Here is a 12,298-nt window from a genome sequence, read left to right as displayed (position 1 = left end):
TACTTCTATATTCACAAATTTCGCCAAGGCTACTATAAAAAAATATTAATAAAAAGACAAACAATATTTAATCTTTTCTCAATTTCCACAGATGTCAAGAACCAAAGTTTGACAATAAATAGTATGCATGCGTGTGTGCACAGAACACTATTACTTCTAGCGAAGCGTGTGTGCGTCAAATACATGGTATGTAGTGTGTGTAATGTTTTCTTTATTGATTTAATGTCTCTTTTATGCATTATTTTAAAAAAATATTAGCATTGTGTACTTCTTCTCTATATTCTCTATAAGTGTGGAAAATTTCATACTCCTCCGTCCGCGCAATTTTCGTAAAAAGGGATACAAAGTTTATGCTTCACGTATATAATAAATGGTGGCAACAAAAGTCACGTTCGTCGTGTCAAACCAACTACTAGGACTCCATACCGCTAAGAAGGTTTCTTTAAATGAGATAAACCCTATAACGTTTGTAATGAAAATTACGTTCATTACTACTTTATTATATTTATTCATACTATTTACAATTCTTACACGATAACTGCCTTCTAGAACCACTAATCGGTGCGTGATAAAATATTGTTCTTTGTTTTCCGATTTAAAACTCAAATTATTATTATATTTATACGTTTTTAACCTAGCCCCTCAATTACCGTTTCAACGTATGTACTTTGAAGTATTCTTTAATTTATTTAATAGCCACCGGTCAATTATCGTTTCACGTACCTACTTTCAAATATTTTTTTAATTTAATAGCCACCAGCGCTGTCTTTTAGCATCCTCTGCGCGGAAAGCTATGTACCAGGACGACATAAATACACAGAGATTCGATAAAAAGTAGATGTTTACTCGCAATATTACTTACCAGATACGCAGGTGCACCGTTATTATTATCAATGTGCTGCGTTTTTTGAAGGGTTTTAAAGGAGATTAAAACCCGTTGAGTTACTACTGGTGCACTATGCACTCCTGGTTGTCATGCGAACGAATTGGATGTTTTTTTTTTACTTAGATGGGCGGACGAGTTCACAGCCCACCTGGTGCTAAGTGGTTACTGGAGCCCATAGACATCTACAACGTAAATGCCGCCACCCACCTTAAGATATGAGTTCTAAGGTCTCAGTATAGTTACAACGGCTCCCTTCAAACCGAAACGCATTACTGCTTCACGGCAAAAATAGGCGGGATGGTGGTACCTACCCGTGCGGATTCACCAGACGTCCTACCATCAGTTCTGTCCTTCCATGTACCATACATAGATAATACACTTAATAATATTTAAGTGTAATAAGAAACCATACGAGAGGCGAGTAAGTGCCCGCCATTGATCAATAATTACATAACATGACAAGATTAAGTGTGATTTTTGTTTGTAAATTGTTTTTTGGAAAAAAAGTTCCAAATGTTTTTTTATTCTTTTTAAATCTTTTCAACATTACCTTCAATTTTAACCCTGAAAGTTTACCCTCCACCAGAGACCCGTCACAAGGCTCTTCCCGGGAACGGCTGGTCATCTCTGTAAGTCCACGTTGCTTGAAGGAAGCAATGTAGTCAAGAATCCCATTTTTACACGCTTTATATTAGCTTCACTTGTATGTATGTTTGTATGTTCGTAACTGACTCCTTTAGACGAGATTTTGACCCACTTTAAACGGCCAGATTTCATTCAAACTTTGTAGATTTATCGAGGACCGATGACAATACACTAATTTGATAAGATTATTCCATTATTCAATTTGCAAAATAAGATTTTTGCCAATTTATATAATTTTTATATATTGTCGATAACGGCAGGAATTGATGTTAAAGTACTTAATAGTTTTTAAAAATACGCTTTTATAGAAAATTTAACTAAAAAATGAAAAATAAATAATAGTTTAAAAAAACTAAAAAACACCCTATAAGATATTTATTTACACGCTTTTTATGATATTATTGAAATAATAATTCTTCTACTCATATCTGTCAGAAAAATATTTATAACTAATAACACCATGCACCCCACGCTTTTTTTACGTTAAAATATATTTTACACTATTTTCAATTTAAATTTATTAAAATTTATTTTCTAATTTTTAGTTCAATTTTATATGAAGCGTGTTTTTTAGTTTTTTTAAACTATTATTTATTATAGGAGTTATAGGTTATCATAGTTAACCTAATAACTAGTCTTCATTGGTGAACAAAAAGCTGCTTAATAGGAATAGTTCGAAAGTGTTTCCAGGAGACGGTCAAGAGAATGAGGAAACAATTGATGATAAGATCAGAAAAACAAAAAGACATTTCTTACGAGATTTTATTTACACATTGCGATAAGCGTCGTGGCAGTTTCGTTTACAATTTCTTCATAAAAAGATCCGTAATATTGAACAGGCATCTCTAGAGTACATCTTGACACAAAAAGTACACAAGAGGAACATTTTATTAAAAATAATTACCCAATTATCTCCTAGTTTGACTTTGCGATAGCCACGATAAATTGTAGCTACATTTGTGTAAGCTCTTTCTTTAGCTTCAAGTTAAACAGATACATCACGTTAGACAAAGGCTAAAGTGTACCAAAGTTTACATTAATTATAAAATATTAATTATATTATTATATTATACATTATCAAATACATAGCGAGGGCAAGATGAATGAATACATTAACTATTTTATTAGATGAAGTTTACAAGCAAGCATTTAAGTAATAATTTTATCTAAGGTGATTAAAAATGGTTTGCATATTATTATGATTTGCTTCGTGAGGATACGTCACCAGATTCCTAGCATCCATTGCTCGGTGTGGGCTTTCCAGAGGTTCGACACAAACACCAATTCTGGCTGCTCACGCCAAGTGTTAGTACAACAAATTCGTCAGGTCATCACTGAGTCGTGCCCCTGCGGTACGAGAACCTTACAGATTCTACTGCCTAACACCCCGCAATGCTGGGGTGCAATTATCGCTAAACGATTGACAAGTACCCACATTTTAAATCTATTCGCACGTCACCTTTACTTTGATGGAACTATGAATACCCACTGAAGTGGGAAAAACTTTACCAAGTTCCAAATTTATCCTCTTTTTTTTCCTACCTAAGCTGATACCAGCGTCCCGGGCGCCATTAAGCAGGCCGAATGCAGGCAGCATTGGAGGAAGCTGGTGCAAAAACTGGACCAAGGTGGTCACGACCCTCAGCAATGAGGAAACGACAGAGAAGAAGAAGAAGAAGAAGCTGATATCCTTGAGAGGCTATATCAGCGTCGCCTGAACTAGTAGGTGAGCTCACGGGGCTCAAACCTGAAATTTATCCAAATATCCCCACTAAAGAAAACTTTACAAGTTCCAAATTTATCGAAATAACCACACCTGAACGCGTTGATAATGAAAAAACACAAACGTCCACTTCTATTATAGAATATTGATATAATCATTTATTATAACTTATCTGATAACGAACTATCACCGTTTATTAAGAAAAAATATTACAAATTCGTTTAGGTTCAAACGTCTTCATTGCTTCTAACTTCATTACTCGTTGCATTTACTAAGTTTTAAGTTAAAAGTAATGGTGGAAACGGAGAGTAGATCACAACTCTATCTATCTTTTTCCCGCACAGCCAATGTTACTATCTTTACCAAGCGCTCTGTATTTATTGTATATCAATCGATTTATTCAATACAAAAACACTTAAATGCTTGCTTAGTCAAGAAAAATCTTGATTATTTGCTCTATTAACTATAAAATACCTTTCTAAAACACATTTGAGATAGCACAACATAAAGAATGGCTTGCTGCGCGAACTAGCCCAGCCAACCAACGTGTGCCGCTAACACCAATAATCAACAAGTATCATTCACTGTTTAAGTACCCACAATGTACTTTGCATCAACAAATTATAATTACATTTATAATTCTCAGATACATATTATCTGCATCATAATTACAGCAATTATTTTAGCCGTAAAAAAACTGAAAGATCCTTTCAACTATGTATGTGAGCAACGCGTTATTCAACTGCATTAGGCCAACGCTCATTTCAGCCCAGGCTCACTAAGCGAACTATACTGTAACTATACTGAGACCTTAGAACTTATATCTCAAGGTGTGTGGCGCATTTAGGTTGTAGATGTCTATGGGTTCCAGTAACCACTTAACACCAGGTGGGCTGTGAGCTCGTCCACACATATAGGCAATAAAAAAAAAAGCGAATGTCGTACTTAAAATGACAGTGAAACTAAATACGCGATTAGCCATTAACTAATTGCTATGCGATATACGAATCTGCCAATTAGAAGTTAAGCGCTAATTTCGTCTAAATCTGCTCAGTCGTAGTGTAGCTTGGATCAATGTGAACTTTTATGAAGCTAGACAACTTGCGACTTGAAACTTAAAAAGCAAATTTGACAAATCGGCGACTCGCGTCCGATTACGGGGTCGTGGGTTCGATTCCCACGTCGAGCAAACATTCGAATGAAACATTTTTTAATCCTACCTAAAGGGCTTCCAACTTCACGCGAACCGTCAGTTGAGCTCACGGGCTCAACCTGAGTGTTGCTAACACTAGCCCTAGCAACAGCCGTGCTTCGTTGAATCTACCACCGGATCGGAATCGCGACCCACTGAGAAGATCCGGCGAGAAACTCAATGGGTTGAGTATGTACCATGATGTACCTATGTAACTTTGGCTACCACAGCGAGGAAAATCTAGTTTAAGAACCGAATAACGGTTCGATTATCTATACTAATATTATAAAGCTGAAGAGTTTGTTTGTTTGAACGCGCTAATGTCAGGAACTACCGGTCCGATTAGAAAATTTCTTTCAGTGTTAGATAGCCCATTTATCTAGGCTAGGCTATATAACATCACACTAAGACCAATACAAGCGGAGCACCAATAAATAATGTTTTAAAAACGGTTTTTTTTTTTCCATTTTGAGAGCATCCGCTGCGTGCGCTGCAGAAACGGTTAAAGTTTCGCTAAAAGAATGTATGACAGAATTGTTCCCCTTTAAAAGATCTCAAAAAAAGTCCGCGACAGCATATGTCTATATGTTAAGGTTGGCTCACTCCAACGTTTTTTATGCTAACCAAATTTGTTCTAAAAAATAAAGCATTATTTGTGAACTATTCCACGCGGACGAAGTCGCGGGCAAAAGCTACTTTATTTATATAATGTCATATAGATTTTGACACATGCCCCGATCGGGAATCGATCTCACCGATGAGCTCATATCACATAGTCAACATATCTTTTTGTACATCGACTGAGCAGAAATCTACACAATTGTACGGTGACTTTGAAATTTCCTACAAACAAACACATCAACTAACTTATTTAAAATGAATAAAACTAAAATAATTTTGCACTACTTTATTTACATGCTTAGAATATTTAAAAAAACCTCTTTAATGGCGATATATTGTACTCTTCGACTTATCACGGAATACTGTCTACTGTCCACGGCCCACGGTCTACTGTGATAACAGCTCAACATATTAAAACAGCACTGAAATCACCTTTAAAATAATCTAGCCATTTCAAAGTTCGTGCATGACATCAAGAACTACTAACATCTATCTCCCTCGCACATCGATTCACAACACCAATGACGTCATTTGTGTGTTTCATTACTCGAAAAGTCACCTCAGCCACATTCATGAATGTAACTTGGTAATCTTTGAATGTATTTGTTATTTGCTTAAACACACACAAAAATGAGTCCACATCTCTATGAAAAAACAAAGCCCGCTGAGTTTGTTTCGCTGGTTCTTCTCAGGACTGTGGGTTTTTTGGAACCGGTGGTAGAGTTAACATTGTTATTTATATTTTGACATTCAACAAGTGTGTTATACTGACATCTAAGTTGAAATAAATGATTTTGAATTTGAATTTGAATTTTGGTGAATACCGTTGTAGTGTGTCAGTGGGCAGTCATTTTATTGAAAGGGGAAAGCTTATTTAGCTCGATTGTACTGTATTGTACTAAGATCTTAGAACTCATATCTCAGTGGGCTGTAGATGTCTATGGGCTCCGGTAACCACTTAACACCAGGTGGGCCGTGAGCTCGTCCACACATCTAAGCTAAAAAATAAATAAAAAGCATTCAATAAATGTATTGGCATGTTCTGTTTTTTTATCTTTGAAGAAAACATTCATACAAGTGAACGCATTGGAATTTACGTCTTCGTTCACCCACATAAGGTCTACTTTCGATTACATACTAATTATTAGATTTTTTTTTTTTTTTCCGCGATTTTAGGGTATTTCCTAATTAACAATTATTGTTTTTTTTTGTCTGCTAGCACACACGCGTCTGTCAATACAAATAAATTACCTAAAATAAAAATAAATTACTAATGCATAAGCGATAACCACACGTTTGTACACACATGATCACACATGATCATAAATAGATTTATACAGTTACATGAGTATTTCACGATTAGGGCTGATCTATTAAAAATATTTAAATTAATATTTAAAAAAAAAAGTAAAAAAATATTTGAAGATAATATGACATAACAAAGGGAATTAATGAAACAACAGTCAATGGACAGCACCGGAGACAGTAACTTCCGTCGTACCGGCGCATGCGACGTCGCGGCAGATAATGCCGCACCGGGCGGGCTCACACCTGTCGAGCTACTATTAAAATAATTAATCACCAACCCCCTCGATTACGTCATATATGTCACCATTAAAATCATCAAAAACAATCTTTATTCCTTTACACGTAAAGGTCATAATTCAATAAACATATCACGGACATTCATTACTAAAAGTCGTCATAAAATTATTAATATAATCACAATCAATTTGTAATTTAAAATGTACTTCATTTGCCTATAAAAAAAAATTGAAAATAAAAATTAATTACTGAGGTCACACTGAAACAAAAGACTATATTAATTTTTACCCGTAGCAACACCGATCGCGGGCCTTCACCGACACCACGCGTGCTCAACGTCACACGCGACAAATATACATCAACGTTACGTTACGTTACGTCACGTTAGGTTACCTTACGTTACGTCACGTCTCGTTATAACGTTACGTTAAGCGAATATAATTATATTAATTATAATTAGTTACAGTACACACACGCCTATCTGTCTAAATATAAACGTTCACAAACACAAATAGGCATTTAAATACATTTTTCGCTTTAGTTCATGAATTGTTGTTTAGTGGCTTCGGTGTAGTCAATTTAAAAAAAAAAAAGTTTTTTTTATTTCATCAGCAAAACAGATGTTTTTAGATCTGGTCACAGTTCGATCGGTCCGTGGACATCGGCTTACTGACCCGGCCACGCGCTACGACGCGCTCGCTAGTTAGTCAATTTTGAACCTTACGGGCGCGTGTTAGGTTACATATTGGCATGCAGGCGGCGCTACTGCAGGATGCAGTTGTTCTTCCTTTGGATCTCGACGTGCGACAGGTTCCGCTCGATTGCGTCGTCGTCCGCGATCCTGCAACACGCGACGTCACCGTGTTTTTTTTACCCCTATCTATGCTGATAGCCTTGAGCGGCTATTTCAGCTTCGCCCTAACATGTAGGTGAGCTCACGGGGCTAGCAAGAACCATGCTTCGCAGAATCTACCACCGGATCGGAAACGCGACCCACTGAGAAGATCCGGCGAGAAACTCAGTGGGCTGTGTCTATGGGTTAATTTACTCGTCGAACTCTTCGATGCTTAAGGGTCTTAAAAGCACCGAGAAGGAATCCGAGGGTTCTGACCAGACATGATTCGGTTACCCCGTTGCCTGGTTCGGACTAACTGATCAACATTCCCGATCCTGCGGAAAGAATGGAAAGCAGTCGACGTCGCCCCAAACACGTCATTTCGGATCCTCCCGATTCACTAACGGTGCTTTTAGGTAATTCAAGCACCAGTCCGTTCTGATCCGGTGGTAGATTCTGCGAAACACTGCTCTTACTAGGGCCAGTGTTAGCAACGTCGTCAGGTTTGAGCCCCGTGAGCTCACCTACTTGTTAAGGTTCCGCTGATATAGCCTCTCAAGGCTCTCAGGTTAGGTAGGAAAAAAAAAGCTGATCAAATTCACTGATCCACAACAAAATCTCTTGAGTACAATTGAGACTGGACGGGACTCACGCTTTCTCCTGCTCGTCCATCTCCTGGACCAGGCGGTCTCGCTCGTTGACCGCGGACAGCAGCTCCTGTGGAATCACATTAGTATGATCATTCGTCTGTAAGGGCAACTTTAACAAGGCAGTAAAGTAAGGAATTCACGAGCCAATGACGGTCACTCGGTCGTGACCATTCACCAAAAGCTGTAGCGTTTTTTATTATTTTTTATTGCTTAGACAGGTAGACGAGTTCACAGCCCACCTGGTGTTGAGTGACATAGACATCTACAACGTAAATGCGCCACCCACCTTGAGATATAAGTTCTAAGGTCTCAGTAGAGTTACAACGACTGCCCCGCCCTTCAAACCGCACTACTGCTTCACGGCAGAAATAGGCAGAGTGGTGGTATCTACCCGTGCGGACTCACAAGAAGTCCTACCAGCAGTAAGTATGGTATAGTACCTGCAGCAGCAGCCTCTCCCTCCTCTTCTGCCCGGGAGTCTTCCTCCACTCGTCGACGCCGAGGGAGAGGCGCAGCTCGCGCGCCAGCAGCTCGCAGCGGCGGCTCAGGTCCTCCTCCTGCTCCCTGCGCACAGCAGACACGACACTCTGTACCGACACAGCCCCACCGCGGACTAATATTGTTCGAAACCAAATCCGTGGGCATTTGAATTTTTACCGCGGCAACACGGGTCGCGATTTGACGGTGCCTTGGACTTTTTGGCGGGAACGCGAGGAGTGAAGTTGTGTGATTTGTTTTATTTTGTCTATTTAGTGTTTCTTCAGGCTTAAATGTGTAATGACGTTGGTTTATTAACTGTTTAATATCTGTGAAAGTGCATAAATGTGGGAAAATTAAACAAATTCGCTGGACGTAACTTCTCGGGATCCTCCAAAAAGCCCACTGAAAAAATTTCAGTTAATGACCACCATTTTACTGAGATTATATTTCATCCCGTACCATCTCTTATCATTTTTCACTCCATGTAATCATTTTTCTTAAAAATAAGAACATAAATTAAAATAAGACATGACTTAAAGGTCTCAGTTACAAGATCATAAAATTCAAAAAAAAAAAGTTACGGTGCCTTCGCGAGTTGACAGCTGTCACTTTGTCTTGCTTCTCGAGCGGGATGGTACCCGCATATGTCTACGCTAACGGTTTGCATTATCGCTAATCCTTATCCATTCCTGCCCTGAACCCTTCTCCCTAAGTGATACGGCGTGAGACGACCAGGTCCTCGGTTCCGGTGAGTGATTAGATGATATTTTGTTAAAACAGTACATACGGCGCCGCGGATCGCGACACAAATTCGACGGGCACCTCGTGCTGGTTTCCGGAGCCCTAGGCCGCCACGAGGGCGCCGGGTTCGGATCGAACAACTATTTCAATTTGATTATATCAATTTATTTAATCATCGTAAAACACTACAATAACGGTTCTCATAATAGGTTTTGTGTTAATAAGCGTCCAATTTCAAGATCCAATTTAGAACGAATGAATAGTGGGGGAGTGGGAGGGTTGGGGGGGCGGGTAGGGGGCAGGCCACACTCACAATATGTTCAGCTGCATCTGCCTCCTCAGGAGTGCGTTCTTCTTATTGACTAGGTTGAACCATTGCGACATCAATTTGTCCTCCTCCTGTAAGATATATTACTTTATTTCCAGAGCACACATAACTACTTAGACACCACAGCATACAGATGTGTACTTAATGTACACATCTGTATGCCGTGTATCTGTATGTAGTGTACTTAAAGGTTGAAGGTGTCGTGGCCTAACGGATAAGACGTCCGATGCATTCGTGTTGAGCGATGCACCGGTGTTCGAATCTCAGGCGGGTACCAATTTTTCTAATGAAATACGTACTTAACAAATGTTCACCATTGATTTCCACGGTGAAGGAATAACATCGTGTAATAAAAATCAAACAGCAACATTATTATTTTGGGTAATAATAAAAATAAAAAAAAACACCCCCACACCAGGATATAAAAATTATAAAAATATTCTTTTTTCGCGAATTTTCGTAGTTTCAAACATGAATTTATGAAAATTTGCGATACTGTTATTGGAACAAACGTTTTTATTTTATTGCCCTTATAGGCAGACGTGTACACGGCTCACGTGATGGTGAGAGGTTACGTCGCCCACGGACATTAGCATGCCAGTGGCAGAGCCGAGCCGCTGCCTACCGAAAATTTTGTTTAAGTTAAGATTCCACTTTGTAAACGCATCGTTCAAAGTAATTATAAATGTGTAATTTAACCAGCGTTGCTATAACAATCAAAATCACTGTTCACGACGTTTAGGGCGAGGGAGGGGGACGAGGGAAGGCAGCGGGAGGAGGATGCGCCCGCGGCCTGAGATTCGTGTTCGTCGACAAGCAGCCGAGACACGCGTCAATCTTTGTTAATAATATAATGTATTTTACAAGTATTTAAATAAAACTATCAAAATTCTGTTATGCGTGGTTTCTTCTTCACCATCGTCATGAACAATCACTCACTCCTCAAGGTTTACATGTGGCGGGGAGTACTCCTCACCCGTGGTCAGCACATATAAGCGATAGTGACTATTTGATCACCTTTCCCTTTAGCAACGGGTGGACTTAACCAATGACCCAACGCTGAGTGGTGAGTTCCGTATCGCTTGCTACAGGTGACGCTAAATTAATTTTTCCTAATGTTGCAACTCTACGATGCAATCTTAAGCATATCCGCAAATAACAGTACTTACTTCAACGAATACACTACATTTATCTAAACGACCCGTCTATTACAAATTCTAATTCGAGAACGGTAGATACAGTACGTACACACACAATTCTAACTTATATCTAGATACTAGGGGTCTAGTCCCCACGGGGGGGGAGCGGAGGGGAGAAGGTGGGGGGGGGGATCTAGACCAAGTTACCGGCTCGTCGGCACTATGCACACAAGACAAGTTATTGCGCCATGTTTTCTGTGAATGAAATTTCAATTTTACTCTAACAATTTACTGTGAATATTGAGATGAAAGTGTCAGTGTGTGAACTTTTGGTGACGCGGTATGAATGGGACAGGGGGTGGGGTTCGCGCGTGGGGACCCCGCGGGAGTGTCGGGGCTGCTACAGCTTTTTTTTATTGCTTAGATGGGGGGACGAGCTTACAGCCCACCTGGTGTTAAGTGGTTACTGGAGCCCATTGTCATCTACAGCGCAAATGCGCCACCCACCTTGAGATATAAGTTCTAAGGTCTCAGTATAGTTACAACGGCTGCCCCACCCTTCAAACCGAAACGCGTTACTGCTTCACGGCAGAAATAGGCAGGGTGGTGGTACCTACCCGTGCGGACTCACAAGAGGTCCTACCATCAGTATAAAAACAAGTCCCCCAGAAGGGAGCCGGCTATATTACCAGACTGGTGTCTCGGCTCATACCTCGGTGCTGTCCGCGGCCTCCATGACGTGGCGTAACTGCTTCTCTAGGGCGGCTGCCTTGAGGTCGATGGCGGCCTGCTCTCGCTCCAAGGCTTCCAGCTCGCTCTGGATGTACGAGCCGGACTCCTTGCCCTGCTCGGGACGGACCGCGGTTCAGTGTCGGCGTCCACTGATCTTATACTTATAGCAGCGGTCGGGGAACGTTTTTAATTATAACCCCAAAATATTTTTGTGTAAGTTGATATTAAACCCATGACGAAGAACAAAAAAAAACGAAATCGCTTTATTTTTAGCATCTTTCATATTATTATAATGCCCCCATGATAATTTTGAAAAGAAAACAATAACTAATAAAAATTTAACGATTCTAAAGAAGTTTCACTTCAATATATATTTTTTACTCACAAAAGTTTCATTTTACCCCATTAATTTTATATATAACCCCCGTTAATTTTACCCCATTTTATATAATTTACCCCGGTTCCCCGACCGCTGACTTACAGTGTCAAATTTTGCCAAATATCGAGTGAGAAAGGGGGAAAAGAAATATAGACCTCAAGTCTCAAGTTGAGGACGGGATCGACGTTGTGGTGTCTATGTGTCAATTACCACATAGAACCAGGTCATTTATCTGTCTAAGCTAGTGATGGGCAAACTACGGCTCGCCGAGAGTCCATCCATCCTAAACACTCTAGTCAGTATTTTGGCGCGCAAAATAAAATCTAAACGTTTATAATTGAAAATCTTCGAATTTTTAATGAAAGATCTGATTCGTCAGGGGTGTTTTGAGCTTTCATTATC

General features: G+C 39.5%; 1 protein-coding gene across 2 annotated transcripts in view; it reads right to left on the bottom strand.

Annotated features, from left to right (window-relative positions):
• Positions 1 to 2,279: 2,279 nt before the first annotated feature.
• The window catches only part of LOC101743627 (EH domain-binding protein 1), a 31,291-nt gene continuing 21,272 nt past the window's right edge, over positions 2,280 to 12,298 (bottom strand). For both annotated transcript variants that reach the window (XM_038019736.2, XM_038019737.2), the window contains 5 exons: positions 11,498 to 11,629; positions 9,632 to 9,717; positions 8,538 to 8,661; positions 8,100 to 8,164; positions 2,280 to 7,453 (listed from right to left, as the gene is read on the bottom strand). In XM_038019736.2, the coding sequence (XP_037875664.1) occupies positions 7,375 to 7,453; positions 8,100 to 8,164; positions 8,538 to 8,661; positions 9,632 to 9,717; positions 11,498 to 11,629 (486 nt within the window). In that variant the 3' untranslated portion in view covers positions 2,280 to 7,374. The remainder of the gene's footprint in view (positions 7,454 to 8,099; positions 8,165 to 8,537; positions 8,662 to 9,631; positions 9,718 to 11,497; positions 11,630 to 12,298) is intronic.

This window comes from Bombyx mori, chromosome 24, assembly GCF_030269925.1.
Source record: "Bombyx mori chromosome 24, ASM3026992v2".
Classification (NCBI taxonomy): domain Eukaryota; kingdom Metazoa; phylum Arthropoda; class Insecta; order Lepidoptera; family Bombycidae; genus Bombyx; species Bombyx mori.
This window is presented reverse-complemented; position numbering and strand designations above follow the sequence as displayed.